The 13508-nt window shown below is 45.1% G+C and overlaps 1 protein-coding gene across 10 annotated transcripts in view; it reads right to left on the reverse strand.

The window, feature by feature from the left end:
* Positions 1-13508, reverse strand: part of usp34 (ubiquitin specific peptidase 34) — a 264058-nt gene that overhangs the window by 66321 nt on the left and 184229 nt on the right. For all 10 annotated transcript variants that reach the window (XR_011355789.1, XM_069931549.1, XM_069931547.1 and 7 more), the window contains 6 exons: positions 9618-9671; positions 4990-5085; positions 2628-2692; positions 2459-2534; positions 2293-2340; positions 2-67 (listed from right to left, as the gene is read on the reverse strand). Coding sequence is in view for 9 of the 10 variants with exons in the window: in XM_069931549.1 (XP_069787650.1) it covers positions 2-67; positions 2293-2340; positions 2459-2534; positions 2628-2692; positions 4990-5085; positions 9618-9671 (405 nt within the window). In the remaining variant the exon portion in view is untranslated. The remainder of the gene's footprint in view (position 1; positions 68-2292; positions 2341-2458; positions 2535-2627; positions 2693-4989; positions 5086-9617; positions 9672-13508) is intronic.

Here is a 13508-nt window from a genome sequence, read left to right on the forward strand (position 1 = left end):
CCTCACAAGCTGCCTGGCTGTTGTTAAACTGTTTTGTCAAAAGTTCAATCCATTGCAGCATAGTGGGCTATTGAATTAAAAAAGAACTTGATTATACATGGCGATTCTTTGACTGCCTTATGGCAGACTAAAGGCAATTTTCTGAAATATGACATTTCTGTTTTATAAAATGTATCTGTAGATTTCTGTTCATAGATCATATATCAATCTTGTTGAAAAATGGAGAAAGGTCCATCTACATTTTCTCTATAAACATTTTTCAATCATCTCAAAAAAATAGTTTGGTTAGATGATATCTGAATGGTTATTTCAAAGGAGAGGATTTGAATAATGGATTTTAGGAAAGTGACAAAAAACAATGGAGGAAAATGACTTTTCTCTTGCATCAAGGCAGTATCCAATAATGAGTATATCTGTAGGATGACAAGATCCCACTTTCTACACAAATCTCAAAGATTCTATCCTGCTGATGGATGTGATGCAATGTGATCCAATAGGTAGTGGGAACCTAATATCCATGTGAACTCTAAAATTTATGCAACCGTCCCCAACCACCAGGTTCAGGAACAGCTGCTACCCCCTCCACCATCAGGCTCCTCAATGACAAACTCAATCAGAGACTCGTTTAAGGACTCTTACTTATGCAATTTATTGAGTTTCTTTTTGTTCTCTCTAAATTGCAGTTTGTTTAGTTTTTTTTGCACTACCCATTAGTGGTAATTCTGGCATGAACGCAGGAAAAAGGAATCTCAGGATTGTATGTGATGTTATGTATGTACTCTGACAATAAATCTGAACCTGAATCCTTAAATGATATTCATTTTCCCTATTCCTCATTTCACTAATACAGGTACATGATCCTTTATCCAGAACCCTTGGGGGACAGTGTATTCCGAATTTCGGATTTTCAGGATTTCGGAAAGCCCACCCAAATTGCGATGCCGTATCCACCCCACCCACTTCCAGTCACTCGGCTGTCTCCCCCAACCGTGGTCCCCTGGTAGTCTCCCACAACCCCCGGACCCTCGGCCATCCAGCAGTCTCCACCAACTGCGGTCCCTCAGCCACCCGGCCGCCTCCCCCGACCATGGTCCCTCAGTCGCCTTTCTCCACTGCAGTCCCTCAGCCGCCCGGCCGCCTCCCACGACAGTCTCCCCTGGCTGCCTCCCCCGACCACTGGTCCGTCGGCCGCCCCCCCCCCCCCACCATCCGCTGGTCTGTCACCCCCCCCCCCACCCCCGACCGGCAGTTCCTCGGCCGCCCCACCGCCTCCCTCGACTGCAATCCCTCAGCCGCCCGGCCGCCTCCCCCGACTGCCGGTTCCTCAACCGCCCCACCACCTCCCCTGATCAGGGTCCCTTGGCCGTCTCCCCTGCTGGTGCCTCGGCCGCACACCCCCCCCGACCATCGGTTCCTCGGCCGCCCCACTGCCTCCCCCGACTGCAATCCCTCGGCCGTCTCCCCCATTGATCCTTTGGCCACCCTACTGCCTCCCCCGACCACGATTCCTCGGCCGCCTCTCCCAAATGCAGTCCCTCAGCCGCCCAGCCGCCGCCTCCCCCCGACCGCCGGTTCCTCGGCCGCTCCCCCGACCGCCGGTTCCTCGGCTGACCCCCGACCGCCGGTTCCTCGGCAGCCCCCCGACCGCCGGTTCCTCGGCAGCCCCCCGACCGCCGGTTCCTCGGCCGTCCCCCGAATGCCGGTTCCTCGGCCGTCCCCTGACCGCCGGTTCCTCAGCTGTTCCCCCGACTGCCGGTTCCTCGGCCGCCCCCCCCCCGACCGCCAGTTCCTCAGCCGCCCCCCGACCGCCACCCCGACCGCTGGTTCCTCGGCCGCCATCCCCGACCGCCGGTTCCTCAGTTGCCTCCCCCGACAGCCGGTCCGTTGGCTTCCCCCCGACCGCCGGTCCCTTGGCCGTCTCCCCCACCGGTCCCTCGGCCACCCCGCTGCTTCCCCCGACCGTGGTCCCTCAGCTGCCTCCCCCAACCACTGGTCCCCACTTGCCGGATTTTGGAGCTTTCCGGATTTTAGATGTCCGGATAAAGGATCGTGTACCTGTACTAGTTTAGTGCCTAAAGTTGACCTTGGCTCTCAACAATACACCTTTCAGCTATTGGGTGTGTTGGAGCTATATTTTTGTTCTGGTGTTATTCAATTAAATTTTCTAAAGGAACAAACTGTTTCATAGGGGCTGATGTAAAAGTAATTTAATTTGAGTAAATACCTGTATGTTGTTTATAGATTATTCTGTGTATATTTAATACAGATATATATTTAATAATGTGCACTTACCTTTTCTTTGGAGTGGATAAAAGTTTCCAGGACAAAAGAGGTACTAAGCTACAATTTAAAAAAAAATCATTGATACAATTGTGTGACAAAAATGTTTTTGTTTATAAAATATACAGAATGTCCTGATGTTTAGTCTGTGAAAATCCACATTATAACAAAGACTCACCTTTGCAGTCATAAGTGATACTGCCTTTGGATCAGGTAACGTGCTGGGGATGCTACTGCACAACTGCCACATAAATCTGAAATTGTAGAATTTTTTGATTGCAAATTGTATAATCCTGCTAATACGATTTTCTGATGGTCTGTCAGTGATGTAATGTTAGAGTACTCACCCAAAGTAAGTATGTTCAAAGATGTTCTTGTCCTGTAGAAACTGCATGTTGTCATGCCAAATCCACTAAGTTAAAAAAAAATGAGCACTGAGAACAATCTTGAAAATGGGAACTCAAAGACTTGTTTTGCATTAAAATTGAGATTTTTCAAGATTTCTTTCCACATTGCTAAATTGTGGGGCATTTATTGTGCTCTGGGTATTCAACATCATGATCTGAAACCAAGTTGCGATCAAAAAGAAATTTCTGTTCCAATCTTCCCCTCTTCAATCTCAATCAATTTATTCTCAGTATCAGCCTCAGATTAATTCCCTATATTCCCATCTCAGTGGATTCTGAGCACGATATTGAAATGCACAACATCGAAGGCCCAAGGGCCTGTAATGTGCTGCCAGTGTACTATGTTCTCAGGTAAGTTTCCCTCCTTTGGTCACACAAGAAGGTGGAACTCCTCTCTTCTGTTTAGCATGGCTTATCCATGTGCGTCCCTCACTCTGACCTGCCCTCACTAGATCTATTTATCAAACTACTGGGATGACATTTGCAATTTGAAATTTAAAAAATGAAAGCACTGCTGCTGGACGGGCCCGGGCGAAAAGAAACAGGCACTGCTCCACGGGGTCCTACCACCAGGTCCTGATGAAACTGCAGAGACTGTGGGAGTGCTGAAGGTGAATTCATGGACACCCATCTGAAGAGAATCACTTTTGCTTCTCTTTCTCCTGTTCTTAAGGGTGCCACGCAATGCTCATGACGACTTTGTTTGCCTTACAGCAGACATAAGTTGAAGTACTGTATATTACATTTTTATTGTGTTATTAATTGACGATACAAGAAACCTTGATCTTGCTCAACCCAACCTACAACTAATCCTCTGAATTTGTAATTCTCCACTCACTAATAACTAACACAAAAAAAATCAAAATTGTTGTTGAGGACAGTGCAGTTGATGTATGGCAATGTGGCCTTTACCTCAGTTTGCATACAAGCTCTCTGTTACCTCTTCATACCTTGATCAAGGCAATAATACCTAATCAATGTACTCAGTTAATGACCTTAGCTCAGAGAGATCTTTACTCCACAGCCTCCATCCCAAGTCTACAAACCACACAGAGCCCTCTTCAACTTCCAACTGAGGATGCACAACAATTAGCCTGGTAAATTCATTGTTTCAATCTGCTCTTGACCCACAGTAGATATTTCTTATTAAGTTTATTCAATTATTGATCCCCTTATCAAGTTCCTTCTCCCTTATATTCATTACATTCTGATACCCTCAAAACTTTGATTGTTTTCAGCCTCATAGTTCTAAGGAAAAAGACCACTAATACATTCAATCCCTCTACATCTTTATCTCACACCAAGCCTGGCCTTCGAATTTTTCCTGAACAAGACCCAGTCTTTAACCCCTTGCTCCACCACCATACCTGCCTGAACTCATTCACACCTGAACAATCTCTCCTTTAACCAAACATATTTCTTCTAAATTAACAGTGTAGTTATAAGAATCTGCAAGGATCTAAGCTACTTGAACTCCTTCCCTCATCTTTTGTCAGTACATTCATGATTATATTGGTCCTGCTTCATTCTCTCAAAAAACAAGATGCATCACCTTTACTGAGAATGTCCAACTTAATTTCATATAAGCATGGTCATGTGACTTTCCTTTCTCATTCCTGACTTTTTTTCCCCTACCTCAGAGGGTTGGTTAGCAATCAATATCAATTACAATCCCAGACTCCACAGCTATATTGACTAGAACTTGTATTCTACCTCTTGCAGGGAGTCCATTCTCTTCTTGTCATTTGATTGGCTTTGTCTAATCTGTCCATATCTGTGCACCCAAGAGGTATTCCTTTTGAGCTATCCCTCCACCATGGTTGACAGGGCGCTCAATTTTGTTATCTCTATTAAGTAGTCAGAATTAAAGTAGATAGTCTTTTTTTCCCCATGCTGCAAATGTCAAATACTAGAATGGCAATTTTGAAGACGAAGCAGGCAAGATCCCCCACCAAAAAGAATGGTTGCTACATGCTGCCATGGAGGACATTAGAAGCAAATACAATGGCAACATTTAATAGGTTCTTAGACAGATACATGAACATGCACAGAATACAGGGATGAACCAGGTGCAGGCAGAAGAAATTAGTTTAATTTGGCATCATGAGCAGCAGAGACAAGATGAGCCAAAGAATGTACTAGACTTTTCTATGTTTATTCTGTTTATTTCTCCAATTAAATTAAGAATGATGAAGTCTGGTGTTTTATCATAAATTTGTATAAACATTTCCATTACTTCCTTAAATACCATTATTTTTTCCCAATATGCTAGAGTCAACAGGTCCAAAAAATATTACATTACCTCCAAAAGTTCTGGTGAAACATCAAAGCTGTATTCCTTCGCACTTTCTTCTTCTGTTTCCACGCGTTTATAGAACAGCATGTATGCACTGTGTGTCTAAGACCAAGACATTGTTTCAGTAGCAAGCATCTTCAGATACTTCTCTCACCAAAAAATTAAACTTTGACATACTGACCACAGCACATGATGTACATATGTCAAGGAAAATGCTTAACGAACAGGAGATAGGTTTCAGATGCTGAAGGTCAAACATTCCTGTGATTGCACACAAGTTCTCATCAAAACATTCAAAATAATCCAAGTCATCTTCTGAAATTTCCTAATAACATATTGTTCATCACTACAACTGATAAGGAATAAAATCAAGATTTGTCTTTTCAGCTCTTTTACCTTTCTAAGAATAGAGACATGATGAATCCAGGATACAAGAAAACTGCAAGTTCACTGATGTGATCAGCAAGCATGTACACACATCTCCATTGATATGACTTTGGGAGGAATTTTAGCAAAAATTTGAGGTCTTGATGTTGATTATTGATTATTGTGTCTTCAGCCACTGACCTTCCTTTCTATTTCCCCCTATTTCCCCCTCCTCACAAATTAAGGAAGTTGGTTGCTAACAAACCCCATGAGCCAAGTGGCAGTAGAATCTCAAGCAACATAAAATTCTGAAAAACTTCAACAGATTGTGTTGCCCCATCCCAATTTTGTTAACTGGGAAAAGTATCCAATTGTTCAAAGTTGAGGGTGGGGGGTGGGGAAACTGACCGGCCCCGATTGGGCAGCATGGATCAAAAGAATTTTTCAGAAACCTTTAAAAATTACTATGGATCAGATTTTAAATAAAAGAAAAATTAAAATGTATTATACAGGCATTTCCCCAATTTATGTCAGAGTTCCATTTCAGAAAACCACTCATAAATCAGTTTCTCCACAACTCATAGCTGCCCATATCACTTGACATACACTGTATCTCCAACTTCTCAACATCCTTTTGGTAAACTAATTGGACATGAAGAGTGCAATTATAGAAAGAGGGTTATGGGTGAGGTGAATGAAGTAAAGCAAGAAAAGCAAAGCAAGGATATAGGATCTAAATTTAAAAAAAACAATGCTGGAGAAACTCAGCAGGTTAAACAGTATCCTTTACAGAGCAAAGATAATACATAACCAACATTTTGGGGTTGAACTTTTCATAAAGGCATGGAAAAATGTTGGCAGTTGTCCAAATGAAAGAGTAAGGAGGGGTGGGGGAGGCATGGTAGCAAGAGGTGATAAATAGAGAAGAGAGGGAGGGCAGAGCAGCAAGGAAGGGGAGGAGGGATGGCTGGGTGAATAGAGAGGGAAGGGGGTGGAGAGCTGACAGGGGGAAGGAAAGGGAGGGGTAAAAGAGAGCAGGTTAGCAGAAAATGTAAAAGCTGATTGTTAATGCTATCTGGCTGGAGAGTGCCCAGGCTGAAAATCAGGTGTTGTTCCTCCTATTTATGGGTGCTCTTGGTGGAATAGTACATGAGGCCATGGGGAGACATGTGAGAATGGGAATGTGACACAGAACTGAAATGGTTAGCTACTGGGAGGTCTCTGTCACTGGAGTGGATAGAGCAAAGGTGCTCAGTGAAGTGATCTCCCAGTCTGCACCTAGTCTTTCTGAAGCAAAAGCCACAGAGGGAGCACCAGATGCAGTAAACCAATCCTGCGGACACACAAGTGAAGTGTTGTATCACTTGAAAGTTCTGTCCGCACCAGTGAGAGACTTCCCTGTGGCCAACCATTTCAGTCTGCGAGACTATGCGCAGACTGGGAGATTGACAACAGTTTTTCTTGCCACTCTTTAAATTACAAATCAAAATATCTCATTCAATGAATTATCCTTAACTGGAGAATGCATACAAAACTGGGATAGGGGAAGCAGATAAAAAGAGAAAAATCAGCACAAGATTTTGTATTGACAAACCAAAAATATGATTGATTCATAATAGAAAATTATTGCTCTTTGAGAAAATGCACTTCGCAAATCAGTACTAGTCCATTTTGAAACATAACAATTTCTGTGGTATTTTACAAAGAAAATTTGCAAATTACTTGTACAATAAAAATCCTGTTAACCAGAATTCAAGCAAATAGAAAAAAAAGGAAATAAATTAATGAGTTTTTAAAAAATAAATAAATAGAAATTTAAATAAAGGTTTAAAATTGTAAATGTTCTCTGAAGAACCACACAAATGCATCTGTATTTTCTCAGGAAATTGGCACACACTGTAGGGAAGAGAGACAAAAAAGCAGCAAGGCCATGTAACTTGTACAGATTAAAGATGAGGAGGTCCTTGCTGTCTTAAAGCAAATAAAGGTGGATAAATCTCCAGGGCCTGACAAGGTATTTCCCTGAAACTTGAGGGAGTTAGAGCAGAAATTGCAGGGTCCTGGCAGATATATTTAAAATGTCCTTAGCCAGAAGACATTTTTTAAAAAGGCTCAAAATAGCCCAGGAAATTACAATAAAATCCCTGGTATCTGACACCTACGGGGATTGGAAGATAAGTGAATTTTCCGGTTGCTTGAGATTGCATGCTGCGTGATTGGTGAAGAACAAGGTGTGGCAATTTTAAACATGCGTATTTGACCTATTTATTTTATCCTTTTTTTGGTGGTTGCTTGAATTCTGGATAACAGGGGTTTTACTGTATAGGCCAATGAATTAGACATTAGTAGTAGGCAAGTTATTGGAAGGTGTTCCAAGAGATCAGATCGCCAGGGAATGATTAAGAATAGTCAACATGGCAGGTTTGTTTAACAAATCTTAGTCTTTTTTGAGGTTACCAGGAAAGTTGATAAAGGAAAGACTGTGGCTGTTGTCTTCATGGACTTTAGTAAGATCACGAGGTTGGTCAGGAAGGTTCAGTCACTCGGTATTCATGATGTGGTAATAGGTTGGATTCAACAGTGACTTTATGGGAGAAGCTGGAGGATGATAGTGGATAGGAGGCCTATGAGTAGTGATGTGCCTCAAGGATCAGTGCCTGATGTTTGTCATCATATCAAGTACATAAATGATAAAGTGGTAAATTGGAACAGCAAGTTTGCAGATGACACAAAGATTGCAGGTGTAATGGAATGAGAGAAAGGCTTTCAAAGCTTGAAGGGATCCAGACCAGCTAGAAAATTAAGATGCAAAACAGCAGATGGAATTTAATGCAGACAAGAGGGAGGTGGTGTATTTTAGAAGGACAAACCAAGGTAGGACAGTAGGGCACTGAAGAGTGTGTAGAACAGAGGAAGCTGGGAATACAGATATACAATTTCCTGAAAGTGACATCATAGGTAGTTAGAGAGCATGAAAAATCATTGAAGAACCCTTCCATCCTGCATACAGCATCTTTCAGCTGCACCCGTTGGGGAAGAGATACAGGACTATCAGAGCCAACACCACCAGGCTAAGGAATAGCTTCTTTCTACAGGCAGTGAGAATATTGAACAACCAATAACCATTTGAGACTTTCATATTCATGAAACAATATTTATTTATTTGTATAGATGAAATATTTGTCCTGCATATGTATTGTTTGTCTATATGTGTGTAATGTCTGGTTGTGTGTTTGCATGTTTTGCACCAAGGACCAGAGAACGCTGTTGCATCAGGTCATACTGTATAATCAGATAACAATAAACTTGACTTAGGGTTGTAAAGAAAGCTTTTGGCACATTAGCCTTAATAAAGCAAAGTACTGAGTATAGGAGTCGGGAGTTAAGGCAAAGTTGTACAAGATATCTGTGAGATCAAATTTAGAGTATTGTGTGCAGTTTTTGTCACTCAACTACAGGAAAGATATCAATAAAATTGAAATAGCGCAGAGAAGATTTACAAGGATGTTGCTGGGACTTGAGGAAATGAGTTACAGGGAAAGGTTAAACAGGTTAGGATTTTATTTCCAGGAGCATTGGAAAATGAGAGATATGATAGAGATAAACAAAATTATGATAGGTATAGAGTAAGTGCAAGTAGTCTTTTTCCACTGAGGTATGGTAAGGTACAAACCAGAGGACATGGATTAAGATGAATAGGGAGAAGATTAGGGGCAATATTTGGGGGAATTTCTTCACACAGAGAGTGGTGGGATATGAAATGAGCTGCCAACTGAAATGGTGAATGTGGACTCAATTATAACATTTGGATGAGTGGGGTATGGAAGGATATGGACCAGGTGCAGGTCAGTGGGACTTGACAGTAAAAGTTCAGTATAGACTAGAAGGGCTTACTCTCTCTGCTATAATGTTCTATGGTTTTAATCAGAACAAAACAAAATAATATTTTTCTTGGTTAGAGGTAAAAAATTTTTAAATTAAAATTTAATCTATGCAAAATTAGTTAAGTGTTACTATTTTGTTTGCTGGTGTCAATATTTGTTCTGACATTTATTCTTTTGCGACTTCCTTTCTACATTCCTTTTGTGACTTCTCTGCATTTGCCTAACAAACTATACTCTCATCACTGAAACAGGAAAGTTTTTTTTATAATTAGCACCACAAAACATATACAATCAACAGACAATTTTGATTGTTCACAAAATACAATAAAATGTCAACATGCAAATGTTTATAGACTGGTGACTATTCCCAAGAAAATTTATTACCTTTTCAAAGGAAAAATCCATGAACTTGTCCGTGACAGAATCATAGGTTTTGGTCTAAATTGAATAAAAACAATAAACTTATGCAGAATTCAAGAGTATGATAATTGCAGAACACCCCATTTAACCCAATTTGTTCAAACATGTTCTATAGGTGAATTGTGCTGTAGCTCAAAGTACTATTTTAATAGTAAAGCAATATATTATACAATATATTATACAATAATGCTGCATAAATTTCCATCAGTTTCTCTTTGATAGGTAGATTCCTTGTTTCTGAATATCAGGTACATTATAATTAGACCACATTAATGAGATTATATTATCAACCAACCAATAGTCAACAGGAATTGGCAGAACAAATTTATAGAAATATAACACAGTGTGCTGACTGGCTGCGTTACAGGCTGGTATGGGGACACCAATACCCCTGAGTGCAAAGCCTTCCAAAAGGTAATGGTGGTCACAGCCCAGGACATCACAGGCAAAACCCTCCCCACCATCGAGAACATCTGCAGGCAACGCTGCGTCAGTGACGGCAACAATCATCAAGGATCCACACCACCCAATACACACTCTGCTCTTGCTACTGCCATCAGGAAAGAGGTATAGGTGCCACAACACCAGGTTCAGGAACAGCTGCTACCCCTTCACCATCAGACTCCTCAACAACAAACTCAATCAGGAACCATTACTTTTGCATTTTATTGATTTTTTTGTACACTTTGTTTGCATTTGTTATCTGTTTACAGTTCTTCATTTGTTTACATGGGTACAATATGTAGTTTTATTTTGCACTACTAATAAATGGTAATTCTGCCTTGCCCGCTAGAAAAAGAATCCCAGGGTGATATGTGATGTCAGATATGTACTCTGACAATAAATCTAAAAATCTAAGTGATTATAACTTGTCACATATTGACTGGGACTCCCATACTTTCAAAGGACTGGACAGGTTGGAGTTTGTCAAATATGTTTAGGAAAGTTTTCTTGATCAATATATTGAGGTCCTAACTAGAGTTAGTGCAATAATGGATTCGGAAATAAGACAGGGCGGGTGTCGCAAGTGCGTACGTTTACTTTGGATCGGGGCGGCGGCCCCGATACGGGCAGAAACAAGGGGGAGACGGCGGCCCCGGCCTCGGTCGTGTGAGGCAGGCGGAGGCCCCGGTCCGGGCACAGGGAGAGCAGCAGCGGCCCCGGCCCCGGTCCGGGCGAAGGGTAGACGGCGGCGGCCCCGATACGGGCAGGAGCAAGGGGGAGACGGCGGCCCCGGCCTCGGTCGAGTGAGGCAGGCGGAGGCCCCGGTCCGGGCAGGGAGTGGGAGGCGGCGGCCCCAGTCCAGGCACAGGGAGAGCAGCAGCGGCCCCGGCCCCGGTCCGGGCGAAGGGTAGACGGCGGCGGCCCCGATACGGGCAGGAGCAAGGGGGAGACGGCGGCCCCGGCCTCGGTCGAGTGAGGCAGGCGGAGGCCCCGGTCCGGGCAGGGAGTGGGAGGCGGCGGCCCCAGTCCAGGCACAGGGAGAGCAGCAGCGGCCCCGGCCCCGGTCCGGGTGAAGGGTAGACGGCGGCGGCCCCGATACGGGTAGGAGCAAGGGGGAGACGGCGGCCCCGGCCTCGGTCGAGTGGGGCAGGCGAAGGCCCCGATCCGGGCAGAGAGTGGGAGGCGGCGGCCCCAAATCCAGGCACAGGGTGAACTGCGGCGGCCTCGGCCCCGGTCCGGGCAGTATGGACCGACCTAGGAGGGGAAGCAGGCCCCTCCAGCACGGGTAAGAAACCTGCATAGGAGAAGGCCACTCCGATATAAAACCTACGACCCAAGGACCTCGCTGCCACGTCCCAGCTTGCTTGGCCACGGCACACGAACCATGGGTGTAAAGGGTGGGGCCAGTACTGCGCGCACTGCACTCCACCTAAAAGCTCCTTTGCGCAGGCCCGAGGACAGGTTCACGTCCTCCCCCCCCACGTCCTCCCCCTCCACGTCCTCCCCCTCAAAAGATGCTCACAAACTCAAGCTAGCATGCTGGAACATCAGAACCATGCTAGACAAGGCTGACAGCCACCGACCTGAACGTCGGTCTGCCCTCATTGCACATGAACTCCTCAGACATGACATCGACATAGCCGCTCTCAGTGAAGTCCGCCTGGCAGATGTAGGCAGCCTCCAAGAACGCGGCGCGGGCTACACACTCTACTGGTCTGGCAAGCCTTCGGATGAACGACGCCTATCTGGTGTAGGCTTCATGGTCAAGAGCTTCATTGCCTCCAAACTCGAAAACCTTCCGACAGGCCTCTCGGACCGAATCATGTCCATGCGACTCCCACTTCAAAACAAGCGTCACATCACCCTCATCAGTGTCTATGCTCCAACCCTCCAGGCGGAACCAGCAGAAAAGAACAAGTTCTACACCGACCTGCGCAACCTCATCCAACGTACCCCTACAGCCGACAAGGTTGTCATCCTGGGCGACTTCAACGCTCGTGTCGGCAAAGACTCAGAAACCTGGCCAGGAATCCTGGGCAAGCATGGCGTCGGCAAGTGCAACGACAATGGGCGCCTCCTGTTGGAGCTCTGCGCACAACAGCGACTTGTCATTACAAACACCCTTTTTCAGCAGAGGGACAGCCTTAAGACCACCTGGATGCATCCCCGATCCAAACACTGGCACCTCCTGGACTACATCCTGGTGCGAGAAAGTGACAAACAAGATGTGCTCCACACCAGGGTCATGCCTAGCGCGGAATGCCACACTGACCACCGGCTGGTTCGCTGCAAGCTCAACCTTCACTTCAAGCCAAAGCCCAGGAACAATAAAGCCCCCAGAAAGAGGTTCAATGTTGGAAACCTGCAGTCAGACGAAGCGAGAGGAAACTTCCAGGCAAACCTCAAAGCAAAGCTCGACGTTGCAACCCGCCTCACGGACCCGTCCCCTGAAACCCTCTGGGATCAGTTGAAGACTACCATACTGCAATCCACTGAAGAGGTGCTGGGCTTCTCCTCCAGGAAAAACAAGGACTGGTTTGACGAAAACAGCCAGGAAATCCAGGAGCTGCTGGCAAAGAAGCGAGCTGCCCACCAGGCTCACCTTACAAAGCCGTCCTGTCCAGAGAAGAAACAAGCCTTCCGTCGCGCATGCAGCCATCTTCAGCGCAAACTCCGGGAGATCCAAAATGAGTGGTGGACTAGCCTCGCCAAACGAACACAGCTCAGCGCGGACATTGGCGACTTCAGGGGTTTCTACGAGGCTCTAAAGTCTGTGTACGGCCCCTCACCCCAAGTCCAAAGCCCGCTGCGCAGCTCAGACGGCAAAGTCCTCCTCAGCGACAAGATCTCCATCCTCAACCGATGGTCAGAACACTTCCAATCTCTTTTCAGTGCCAACCGCTCAGTCGAAGATTCCGCCCTGCTCCAGCTCCCTCAACAGCCTCTAAGGCTAGAGCTGGATGAGGTTCCCACCCTGGATGAGACATATAAGGCAATCGAACAACTGAAAAGTGGCAAAGCAGCAGGTATGGATGGAATCCCCCCAGAAGTCTGGAAGGCTGGTGGCAAAACTCTGCATGCCAAACTGCATGAGTTTTTCAAGCTTTGTTGGGACCAAGGTAAACTGCCTCAGGATCTTCGTGATGCCACCATCATCACCCTGTACAAAAACAAAGGCGAGAAATCAGACTGCTCAAACTACAGGGGAATCACGTTGCTCTCCATTGCAGGCAAAATCTTCGCTAGGATTCTACTAAATAGAATAATACCTAGTGTCGCCGAGAATATTCTCCCAGAATCACAGTGCGGCTTTCGCGCAGAGGAACCACTGACATGGTCTTTGCCCTCAGACAGCTCCAAGAAAAGTGCAGAGAACAAAACAAAGGACTCTACATCACCTTTGTTGACCTC

This window comes from Narcine bancroftii, chromosome 4 (genome assembly GCF_036971445.1).
Source record: "Narcine bancroftii isolate sNarBan1 chromosome 4, sNarBan1.hap1, whole genome shotgun sequence".
NCBI classification, from domain to species: Eukaryota; Metazoa; Chordata; class Chondrichthyes; order Torpediniformes; family Narcinidae; genus Narcine; species Narcine bancroftii.